This window comes from Talpa europaea (assembly GCF_964194135.1).
Source record: "Talpa europaea genome assembly, chromosome: 7".
In the NCBI taxonomy this organism is placed as follows: Eukaryota; Metazoa; Chordata; class Mammalia; order Eulipotyphla; family Talpidae; genus Talpa; species Talpa europaea.
The window spans coordinates 110,250,948-110,263,128 of record NC_140074.1 but is presented as its reverse complement, the minus strand read 5'-3'; the positions used below and the strand labels follow the sequence as shown (position 1 = coordinate 110,263,128).

General features: G+C 46.6%; 1 protein-coding gene across 1 annotated transcript; it reads right to left on the bottom strand.

Moving 5' to 3' along the window:
- Positions 1-2,874: 2,874 nt before the first annotated feature.
- MRPS23 (mitochondrial ribosomal protein S23) lies at positions 2,875-6,635 on the bottom strand (the record flags this gene model as incomplete). Its single annotated transcript, XM_084236873.1, has 5 exons — positions 2,875-3,038; positions 3,404-3,530; positions 3,738-3,815; positions 5,885-6,055; positions 6,592-6,635. The coding sequence occupies 5 exons, from the start codon at positions 6,633-6,635 to the stop codon at positions 2,886-2,888; spliced, it is 573 nt and encodes a 190-aa protein (XP_084092999.1). The 3' UTR covers positions 2,875-2,885.
- Between the last annotated feature and the right edge of the window lie 5,546 nt (positions 6,636-12,181).

The window sequence follows — 12,181 nt, the reverse complement described above, 5'->3', positions numbered from 1 at the left end:
CCTCCAGCTGGAATTGCTGTGGAGACCAGATGCCCTGACATGTCTCTTCCTCCCCCCTCCCTACCTGCCCACTTCCCAGCCTCGTTCTTTATATCACATCTGGGCAAATCCTCCTTTGACCTGACCTGCTCCCCCTGGTCAGCTTCCCTGCTCTCACTTCCTATACCCAACCGAATCCGTGCTGTTATTGAAGCTGCCATGGTCTGTCCCGTCCTCTGGTCAAACCTGAGGTCAAACCATCACAAAAGAATAACAAAGCCCATCACACACAGTACACGTGAGTTTTGCCTTCATTTCTCAGTTAATTCTCATAATACAAACTGGACGTTGCCCAGGAGGCAAACATTACCCCCATTTCATAATCAGACAGACTGTGACAGGCATAAGGCCACACCAGTAAAAACCAGGGCAGCCAGAGAACTAGAACTGACACCTTCAGACGTATCTTGTGCAAACTTCACTGTAAACTGCACACATGCCTTTCTCAGCTGCAGTTCAGCAAACCCACTAACAGGGTCTCTCCTGGAAGGCTCTTTAATGCTTCAGAGGATACAAATAAGGATTTCTGCTCTTGGTTACACTCTGAATAGAGAGACGCTAGTTACAGCTAGAATGGAAGACCAGGGTAAAGCAAGTACATGGTGTGTGTTTGTGTGTGTTAATCCAGAAGGGGCACAGTAAGGGAGACCGTAGACCTGATTTAAACTTTAAAGCTTCCAAGCAGACATAACATTTGAAGAGGACAGTGAAGGGATGGTTTGTAATGACCATGGTGGTGGGGAAAGTGATCCTGGTAAAACCAGCACACATATTTCAAACCCCACACCACCTTTCAAGGCCTCCAGAGATACCTCTCCCCACCCTCCCCTCCAACTCTGTTGTAGTATGTTTGTATCATAAAAATATACCTGTTCATCTTATTCTATCAAGTCACTCATCTTCCCAACTGGATTTTAGCATTATGAAAGGCAAGAATGAGAATACACTTCCATTCTGCCCAAACTCTTTCGGAACCTGACGGTTCTGAACTGAACTCCCCAGTAAGCTTCACACCTGTCACTACCTTTTGATTGAGATCTTACGTAAAGGCTTACTATAAGCTAGTCCCTCTCTTCTAGTAGGCCTAGGCCCTCCTGAGAGTCCCAGTCTGGTTTAACAGGTCAGAATGTACAGTGAGGGTGAGGGGAATCAGACAGTCTCATACACTGCTGGTGGGAGTATCATTTAGCAGTTTCCATTGGAGGATAATGCTGGAGTTGGTGCTGAGCTTTCCTTGATCCAGCAGTCCCACTGAGAATGCCCCCCTAGCTCTAGCAGGCCATTTGCAGCACAGCAAAATGGAAACCATGAACACTTTGGTCCACTTGCATCCATATAAAGGATTTGAGACATGTTAAGTAGAAAAACAAGGTATGAACAATACATACAATGTTCCCATGTATGTGCCCAAAATATTCTTGGAAAGTCACACCAAGAAATGGTGATACCAGTGCCGCAGGGAAGGGAAAATGGGTAGCTGGAGAACAAGGGTGGAAGGGAGAAGTCTCACCTTTAAATTTTGAACCCTGAGCATATTGCATATATATTTTTTAAGGAATTATACAAATAGCTTTTTAAAAATAATCTTCATCACTTGCAAAGAAACTGCCTTTTAAACCCCAGAAACATAAGGTTTAGGGATAATGAGTGATCCCCATTGTTCCTCTGAGAATAAAACTGTCTTCCCTACCTGCTTATGTTCTCCTCCCAAGGCCTGGCCCAGTATTGGGTACCCAGTGGTTTCCTAATGTTGAATGGATGAAATTTACCTCTCATCTAAAAGCATAGCACTCCCCCAAACAAGAACTGTGAAACATTTGGGGGGGGGGGGGTGGAGAAGGAGCAGCATGGTTAAGAATTGCTTTTGCTTCATGTGCTCATTTGCCTGTCATTAACTGAGCAGCAGTATGCAAGGAGGCAATCAGGCCGTGAGGTGTAGGCCTGCCCTCTGCCTACCGGGAGACAAAAAGAAGAGCAGGGTAGAAAAGATACATGAGTTTTAAAATAAGGAATTTCTGAGGCAGTTTATTACTGGTAGCCAAAAACCATTAGCTTGATTACAAATACAAAGGCTACCATCTCAGAGGACTATTTCATTTATTTAGTCCAAGATAAAGAAATGAGGAAAGCAGGACAGTTAGTGAGGCTTTATAAGCACACCTGAACCCAGAAAGGCAGGAGGATGCTAATGGAGAACATGATCTAAATTTTGACAATCCAGCTCCCTACAGAGAATTCAGTCTTGAACTGGATATATTCATTTATTCACTCAACAAATCTTTACTAAGGCATCTAATTGTCTCTAGCACACTCAATCCATTGAGTTTTGTCCTTTGTCCATCATCAGTGATGGGTCCTCATTCTTATTGCAAAATACAAGTCAGCTTGGCCTCCCAAGTTGAAGATCAATAGCTCTATACCAAATAGTAAAAAGATTATCTGCAGACAGAAATAGTTGGCCAAGGGACCAATTATGTGGAAGTAAAAGGCAGATGGATCCAGAGAAGAGAAACATACCCATCTCCAAGCAAAACCTGCTCAGTCAGTCCCATTCAAACAATATTTACAAAGGTTTCCTCATGTTAGTCACTATTTTAAAGTAAATTTACTTTACAAGCAGCTAGGGAATTCTTTATTTAATACCATTCTAATATAAAAGTTCACATGGCTGCTTCTTCCAAGCCATGATACTGAGTTTTATGACAACTTAGAAACAGGAACAAAAAGAAAGCAAATATAATGCCTTAGAGATCAAGAAACATTTACACAGTTCAACTGGTAAAAACAGTTCCACGTTCATCTAGCGATTACAGCTTGGATGTCAGCATACATGGTACACGAGTCCTTCAGGGAGGTGAGTGACCTTTTGACTGTTCTGCAGGTGTCTCCAAATGCTGGTCCTGTGGAACCTCTTTCAGAGGCTGGTGTTTTTCCAACACAGTTTGGGGTTTGACAGCCATCTTTTCAGACTTCCAGGAAATGTGACTACCTTCCTGTTGCTTAAAAGACCAGATATTAGTCCGTCATACAGATGTTATCATTTTCACTCAATTAATTGGCTGAAGTCATATGACTAGATACATTCAGTAAGTCAAAAATTTAATATTAACATTTCAGGTCAAATTCTATTATAACAAACAAATGGCATAACAAAAATCTGTACAGAACCACAGTTTCAAAGCCTAAATAACAACTCACTTGTTCCCAGTAGCAGTCATTGCCACAAAGTCCCCGCGCACTCACCCTCACAGTCCCTGACTTGGAGTTTAGGAACATGAGCCAAGATTGAGGAAAGAAAACCAAGCTTTCCTTTAACTTCTGACAAATGGGTAACTAATGATAATTTTAATAATAAACTACTCACCGTCTTTGTTCCTCCTACTCGTCTTAAAATGACACCTTCTGCCAACAAAGCCTTCCCCGTTTCCACAAATAATTTCTCTTCATCTGTTTCCCCAAGTTTCTGTAGCTCAGTGTACTTCTCCACAAACCTGGAATCCCAAGCAGTCACATCTTAGGTCTGGGAACGGAAGTCATCAAGACCTGCTGTTACTCAGCATCAAGCCTTCCCTTACGCGCTCCTGCTACAGGAACATCTTTTCCTCAAGCAGAATTCCAACAACACTCCTCAAAATGGAAAACTAAGTCCTTTTTAAAAAAATGTTTTCAACTAACTTATGACTTATAAAATGGCTTACCGTTGACAAGTAGACTTGAAATTTGGATTGAGCAGATCAAAAGCTTTTTGACCAGATCCATAGGTTGCATAAAATTTCCTAGAAAATACAAACACCACAATATAAATTACTAATCACAGCTCATGGTCACAAACTGAGGAAAGAGTAACTGCTGGGCCCTGAGGAGGTAAGCAGTTAGCCATGACCCTGCAGTCAGCCTGAGCCTCACAGTTTTGTTTTTGTGTTTCTAACACATACACATGATAAATACATCAAGTGTTACAAAAGGGTAACAACACTCCTCAGCTGGCACCCCAAGCTTCCAGTTCCCTTCCAGGATGCAACACTAACCAGTGTCTTGTGCATCCATTCAGAACACTCTAACATACCATTTCACTTTTTACAGTTAAATTTAGACACATCTGGATTTTATTTTGTTGTAACAAGTTCTTTAAAATATCAAAAAAACAAACAAACAAACAAAAGCAGCCACAAAGTTATAGGTTTAGAGCAATATTTAAACACAAGGTGTTACTACTTTGGCAGTAACAGTGATAAAAGCAGTAAAAAATTCCATCACATTCTTCAAGGACCTATCACCTAGTTCCACTGCTATCCAGATAGTGGAAGAATAAATGATTTTAATGTGTGTTTGACCAGGGGAAGCATACTGACCAAGTGCATGCAATGGATTGCAATATAAAAGTGCTTCTAAAAAAAAAAAAGATTTCATGCTCCAGAGATCATATGTCCTACCTTGACAATTTCCTAATAGAGCAAAAACACACTTATTCTCCCACTGACAAGGAATGTTTGGGGGAAAAGTTTCCTCAAATGAAAGGTGTCTGGACCTCAAAAGAGAATATAATGACTATATAAATTATTTTCCTGAATCCAGGAATATGAGTAAGAAGAGGAATATGTATTAACTTCAATTAGGCACAAAATCTGATCTTAGCATTTAAAAGAAAAGGAACTGTATAAATTCTAAGAACTAGAAAGCTAACTGATGACAGTATTTGAAGGAAAGAGCTTTCTCAGTGAATCCCCAGTAAGTCTTACCATTTACTTCAGAGTCCAAATATAATTTATAGAAAGGCTAACTGTGGGCATAGAACTGTTTTCTAATCTGTTATTCTATAAGTTGTTTTAGGAAGCTAATAAAACTCTGATGGCTTTTCTCCAAAAAGCCCCAATTCTGGCCTTTTGTTTCTCTTCTCTATGGAGTTTTTGCTTAAGTCTCCCTCTGCTAGCCTAGTGGTTCACTCATTCATAATTAATCCATTAAACGTCTTTCAAAAGAAAAAAAAATAAACGTCTTTCAAAAGACTTAACAAGTTGATTAATAAGCAACTTGCCTGTCACCTACTGGGCTGGGCACTAAGGTTACAAAGATGAATATGACAGTGCCAGACCCATGATGGTGTTTAAATGTTTGTTATTGAATGAACATTGCAAGTTGGACATGCAAAGGTGTTAAGACAGGTTAAGGCCCTAGCAGAGGCAACAGGCATGAGGACTTGGGGTGTAGAAAGGGGGAGAAACTGGGCCTCCCCAGTGGCACAGCGGTTGAGCGCTGGGTTGCGAAGCTGCCCGCAGCCTCTGCAGCACCGGTTCAATCCCCGGCCACTGGCAAGGGTCCCACATGGTGTGCAGATCTCTCCTGTCACCCGCTGCTCCCCTCAGCAGTGTATCGTCACTCTGCCTGTTCTGCTCCCCGCTCTGGTGAATTCTCTCATCCTCCCGCGCTTCTGAGTGTACCCAGTGCTTGTATAAATAAATAAATCTTTTTTAAAAAAATGCTCATAGAATACTTTATTTTAAAAAAGGGGGGGAGAAACTAACAATGAGAGTCATAGAGAAGTATGTGATGAGCTTCGGATACACAAAGAATGTGGCAAGTGAGCTGTTCTTTCTGTTTTAAAAAGTTACAGTGTGGCCAAGAAGAGGTTTAAATGTCACTCAAACTGACAAAACAAAAAACCTTTAAAGACCTTTTAAAGAATGTTTCTGAGATACCATTTAGACATAACTTCTCCATAGCTATTTAAGTTTGGGTAGGAAAGGTGAGTAAAGAGGATTAAAGACTATTTCTTCTAGTTTCAACACATGATTTGCCCTTTGAAAGTGACTCTGCCTTTTGCCCACCGTAAAGGTTTCACACTCACGCTCTAATCCAATCCTCCTGGTACAAGATGTCTCGAATGTGAGCTTTGGCTTTGCCATATCGCAATCGAGGTCTTCGGAAGACCGGCTCCCTCAATGGGGGAAAGGCATTATATATGTCAAACCAGAGGGGCTTCTCCTTCAACACTCCAGCCCGAATCAGATCTCGAGTCCTTAAGGAAGGGAAAAGAACGAAGGTCAGTTACAACAGTCTAAGTTCCTAAATCAGTCTAGCCACAGCCTGGGGCATCAGTGGGATCACCGAGTTCGCAACACATCACCTGAAGACGGGCAGGGCAGGGGTGTTCCACACCCCAAACCAGGGGTTAAGTGTCTCTATCTTCTAGTGCGTGTCCCCTCGCCGCAGCCCAGTTCAGTCAAGGAAATGCAAGGGTGGTCCAGCCGGACCCAGAAGCCTCCCACCCCCACCCCCCCGCCTTCCTTTGCCTAGAAGTCTCCACGGGGGTGGGAGTGGCAAGGGGCTGGGGGGGGGGGATTACAATGCTGCAGGTGAAAGGTACGAAATTCAAAGAGGGACATCGTCTGGCAAAAGTACCCCGAGATGTGAGAGCAAGAGACGCCTCGTGCTGTTCAGCCACCAGCACCGGGGTCAAAGTTCCACCCAGCTCAGATCCACCCACGCCCAGCTGACAGCCCGCGCCCGGAGGCGGCCCCCGGTTCCCTCAGCCCGCCCGGCCCGGGCACACACCGCGTGAAAATGCTCCCCACGGTTTCCAGTCTGCTCCCTGCCATTGCGGGCACCGCGGGCTGAGCCCAGACAGCTGCTGCCGGAACCGGAAGCGTCTGGGGGCCGGCACAGGGGGCACAAGTTGCTGGCCGAGCCGACGATGGTGCTTACACTATCGGCCCCGCGGTGCCGCACCGCCAGACAGAAGCAAGCGATCGACAGGCGCGCTCCTCGGCTTGTTGCCAAGTTCAGACAGGAGCACTCGATGACCGAACCGAATGGGCGCGCGAGAGCCCAAACCCGACAGAGGCAATCAACTACCGATCTAGGGGCGGGGTTGATTGCGGTGGTTGCTTTACCCTCTCTGGCTTTCCAGGGCCGACCGCTCTCGAGAAGGGGGGGCTGCGCAGAGAGGAGGAGGAGGGGGGAGGCGCAGCCTGCATCCTGGGGGAGACAGCCAGGCCAGGGAATACACTGTAGAGACAGGTGGCCACCGGGTCTAGACCCAGCCTGGGCCTGCTCTTGGTCAGGGTCGTGATTGGCAGGAGTCCGAGGGGCACGCGCTTGCCCAGGGTCCCACTACAGCCCGAGCTGAGGCCCTGCGCCTCTGCGGTTGCTGCTCCCCCTGAAGCCTTTGGGTCTGGAGCGCCGCCCGCGTCCGCTTAGCGGGGATTCTGGAACTCTCCGCGGCGGACGTCGCTACCGGCTGCGCCATAGAACTTGAAAAGTGAAAGTGTCCGGAACAAACAGATCCCGACGAGGAGGTGAAAAAAATCTGGGGGAAATAATCTCTCAGTGTTACTCTTTGGTCCAATAGTCATACTCATAGAAATTAAAGCACGGTATCATGAGGATATTTGTGCACAAGGATCGTCATTGCAGCATTGTTTGTAGTCGTAAAAAAAAAAATCCAGCAAAAGATGAATGACTGCAAAACTATGGTTCTGCATACTATGGGATCCTCTGCAGTTATTAAAATGAATCAGCTAAGTCCATATGTATTTACCTAATTGAGTGGCCATGATTCATATTTAAATTTAAAAAGGGAGTTGCAAAGAAATGCCTTTAGTGGGTGGGATCCTAACCTGTTAAAAGAAGAAAGAAAAACACCTCTATCTGTATTTGTGTTTGTATGAAGATAAAAACTATGTGGAAGACACCCGAGGCTGTAAACATTTGGTTAAGAGGGAGGGAGAATTTTTTTTTTCTTCCTTTATACATTCCTCAGATTGACCGGTAAAGAGTTTGTTATCTGAACTTTCTAATCCAGTGAAATGTTTTGAATCACAAACATTCTCCCAGGAACCCATTATCTTTGTCAGCAAGAAATAAAGCCTCCAGTCATCCCAGAGTCCTCAGGCTCTACAGGAGGCTGGTGAGGAGGAAGGGACTGTTTGATGAGCAGGTACCGCTTGTGTTATCTCACTGAATCCACACACCTACTCACAAGGTGGCTATTATTATCCTAAAGAGAGATGAGAAAGTGAAGCCACAGGGGGTTAAGTAACTTCTGTTAGGTAACAGAACAGATCCAGGCTCACAGCCCAGCCTGGGCCCTTTCCAGAACCTCCTTAGCAGAGCCTAAAGCTAGAGCCTGGTGAGGTCGACTGAGGAGGTCAGGCAGAACTGCCCAGAAGTAGGGGGACAGCATGATTTGAAGTCCAGGGCTAAACTGAGAGGTGGGTTTCACTGCTGCCTGGGAACCTCTGAGACTGAGAAGAAAGAGCACAGCTCTGGCAGATGGGCCCAGCATGGAGGCTCCAGTCTCGCAGCAGGAGGGAGGTCCAGGAGACTGCTCCAGGGAGAACAAACACACGCCCAGCTAAATATAGTCTTCCCAGGCCTCATAACAAGTTTCTAATTCCGTCCAAGTCAGAGCTAGCTGCCAGCCCAGGCCACAGACACACTTCCCTCTCCTACTCGGACCTGCTCCCCGCACCGCACCCCCAGGGAACTGCAGTCACTGCTGCAAAGGAATTGGAAAGGTTTCTTCCAAATTCAAAGAGGGGAGCCAAAGACCCAAACCTTCAATGGGGGAAGAATTGCAAAGCGGGTATATCCTCTCTAGATCTTGGGGAAGTCCTTCTCTGAGCCTTTCCGTTCTCTCTTCCAACATCATGCTTAATGTTTCCATGGCTGAGAAAGCAGAATGTTGTTGGTTAGAGTGAGGGACTATGAAAATACAGGAACAAGACAGATGAAGCCTCCTAAGCCCGCAGCAGGACGTGTACAGCTGAGGACGCATTCACTCATAATAAAGGAGGGAGCTGCTGGGGGCGGGAGGGTGGGAGATGAGCATTCAAGGCTTTCTGTTTTTTCACCAGGCCTGGCAAGGCTGCAGGGAGCTGAGACTCTTAGGTCTTGCACTGCAACTGGGCTGGGAGCCTGCATCTCCTCGTTCGATTGCTCTGCTACCTGAAGCCATAGGTAATGTCCTGACAATCTTACAGGTTAGGAAAAGGAGCTTTTGTAAATTCTCCAAAGGGCCATTCCTCCCACTCCACCACTCGGACCCATTTGAGTCCCACTGTGTGACACAGTAGAAGTGCTCACTAATCACGTCACCTTGGACAAATGAAGTCACTTTTCAATCCACTTGTTTGCCCATCTGTTAAGATGGCGGTGTTAGCTATCTGCATGGCTGGTTGCTGGAGTAAAAGAGCTCCAGTTTGTGGAAAGAGCTAATCACCAAGCCTGGCACCCAATAAGCACTTTGAGGAGCAAGCCCAGTGGTGGTCATAGGTCACGATCACTGTTGTGTCCTGCAGTCCATGACTGCCATGTGGGACTGCAGTGTTTTGATATTTCATACATTGCCTTGTTAAAATGATCCATGGATCCCACAAGCTCAGAACTACCCACCGCACCCTGTGCTGAGTCCTGGAGAAGCTGACTATCCAGGGTGGGGTCAGAGAGGCCAATGCAGAATTGATAAGCTACGTGCCGAATAGCTGGCCAACTGCATTTGTCTGCCTGGACTGACAGGCAAAGTATACCACAGAGTAGAGAGCCTAAGCGACAGGCATTTATTGTTTCCCAGTTCTGGAGGCTGGAAGTCCAAGATCAAGGTGTCAGCAGGGTTGGTTTCTTCAGAGGCCACTCTCCTTGGCTTGTAGGTGCCGCCGACCCCATGTCCTCACATGGCCTTTGCTCTAAGTATCTGTGTCCTCTTCTTACCACACCCAGTCCACAGTGGATTCTGGCCCAACCTACTGGCCTCACTCACTTATCTCTTTAAAACTGTCTCCAAATCACAACCCAGAATAATGGGGGTTAGGAATTGCACATATGAATTTGAGGGGGACACGGTTCAGCTGATAACATCAACTGATAAATGCTTGTGCTAAGCAGTTCTGGTGACCCGTGGAGGTGCACAGCCACGCTGCCCTTCTTACACCGCTCTGAGCTGGAGGAGGAGAGGCTGCGTCCTCTAGCGCCTTGCTCTCTGCTTCCTGTGGGTTCCAGTCGGTATGACCGATGAGAGGCATTGGTGACAGACCGGAAGGAAGTAGAGTGAAGTGAGTCTCTTTCGTGGTATCCCTCCTGCCCACTCGCAGCTCCGCAGGACACCATTTCCTCCCTGACCCTCAGGCCCAGATCTAGCAAACTGAGCCCCTCTGTTAGTAGTCATGGGGTGTAGGCCCTCCCTTGTGGCTTCCCTTGGCTCTAACCACGTCTTCATAAATAGGGCCCCTTAATTCAGTAGTGTCCCCTCGAAGAAGAGCGTCCCCAACAGCAGAACAGCTTTGGGAAGTGAAAATCCCAGTCTGTTGATGAAATCAGTAATGCTACAATTGGCAAAGAGCCAGGACTGGAGCGAAATTAGCTGTCACTTTCACAAAGGAGGGATGCAGTAGAACGTATACGCAGTGTGAGGATGGGGAGGAGGGAAGGCTAGGAGGAGGAGGAGTGGCCCCTCTCCGCTCCAGGGGGTCGCTAGCCCCCCTCACTTGGGCCCCCGAACTTTGACTCCTTCCATTTGGGAAGGCACTTCAGCTCCCAGCACTCGCTTGGCCAGATGGGGCCAGTGTGCCCTGGGCTCTGCTCTCTCCCTCCCTGAGCTTATCTCTCTCATAATTTGGTGTGGTGTTGTAACTCTGTTTACTTGTCTGAGTCTGTCTAACTGGGCCTCTTTGAGGGCAGGACCTAAGACTCTTATCTCTGCCTTCCCACAGCTCTCTGGTGCTTGGTCCAGAGCTAGCTCTTAAAGTGTACTAGGGAACAGCAGGGATGAATGAAGTCAAGTTAGGACAAATGAGGATGCAACGACTGTAGCCCCTCTTTGCTGCCCGTCCACATCCAGCCCTCCTTCCTGGAGACCTTCCCCAGATACACCAGTTTGGAGAAAGTGTGGTTGAGAGGAAATGATCCGTCACCCTCCCATGCACTGTTCTGGTCATTTCCAGTTCTGGCTGTCCTTTGTGCCTCACAAACTTCTGGGCTTCAGCTTTGTCATCTGTAAAATGGGCATGATCCCAGAACCCTCTAGCCTTGTTGTGAGGATTCAGTGGGTTATTGCCTGCAGAGTGCTTCAAACAGTGCCTGGTGTGTAGTAACTTCTCAGTTAATTGGGGTGCTGATGATAATGATTTCCACACCTAAGGAAAATCATGCCCTACAATTAAATCATGCCTAACAATCTGCAAGGAGTTGTCACACAGTTGCTGATTCATTTCTTCAGCAAATAGAAGCCTTGCTCCCTAGGCAGAGGGAGAAGTACATTATGCCTGCACCAGCCCTGGGAGGTCTGTATCCCTGGAGCTCAGCAGTCTGACCATTTATTACTGGAATTAAAGGCAACTGGAACTGCTCAGTGGGGTTTTCCCAGCAGAGTAGATCCTTGAGGGCAGACATTTCAGGGCAGGCTAAAGATTGATTTATTTATGCATACAAGAGCTGGGGTGTAGGTCAGAGGTGTTGGGTGTGAGAGGATTCACCAGAGACAGAGTGGGGAGCAGAACTGGCAAAATGACTGAAATACACTGCTGAGGGGAGCAGCGGGCGAGACAGGAGAGGTCTGCTGTACCATATGGGTAGCTCCGGCTACCGAACTCATAAACTCACGCTGCAGTGGCTGCCAATAGCTTCACAGTGCTAAGACGTAACCCCTTGCGCCACCAGGGAGACCCCTGAGACAGCATTTCTAACAAGCTTTCCTTTCCGGCTGATGCCAGTGTTGCTAGTCTGCAGATAGGGTGGCTCACATTTGCCCAGGACATGCCCTATTTTAGTATTAAAAGGTCCACATTCAAGGAAACCACTTAGTCCTGGGAAACCAGAGCAGCAGGTCTCTGGGCTGGCAGACCATACTTTGGATAGCAAGGTCACAGCAAGGCAGGCTTGTGCTGAGCTTGTACTGAGCTTCACAACGCCTCACTTCAGAGTCCCTGGCTTCTTGACCTGATAAAGAATTGTGACTTTTGACTCTAGAAATCACAAGCAGATCAATGCTGTTTTTGTGGGGTCTGAAGTTTATATAATCTTAGTGATCCTTTTGAGGAAAAAAAGGACAAAAATATCCTTGTTTTGCAAATTTTACAAAACACATGACTGAACAGAGTAAATTTCCCTTCTGTCTGTTTGGCCTCAGGCCAAATGGGTCTCATGTATT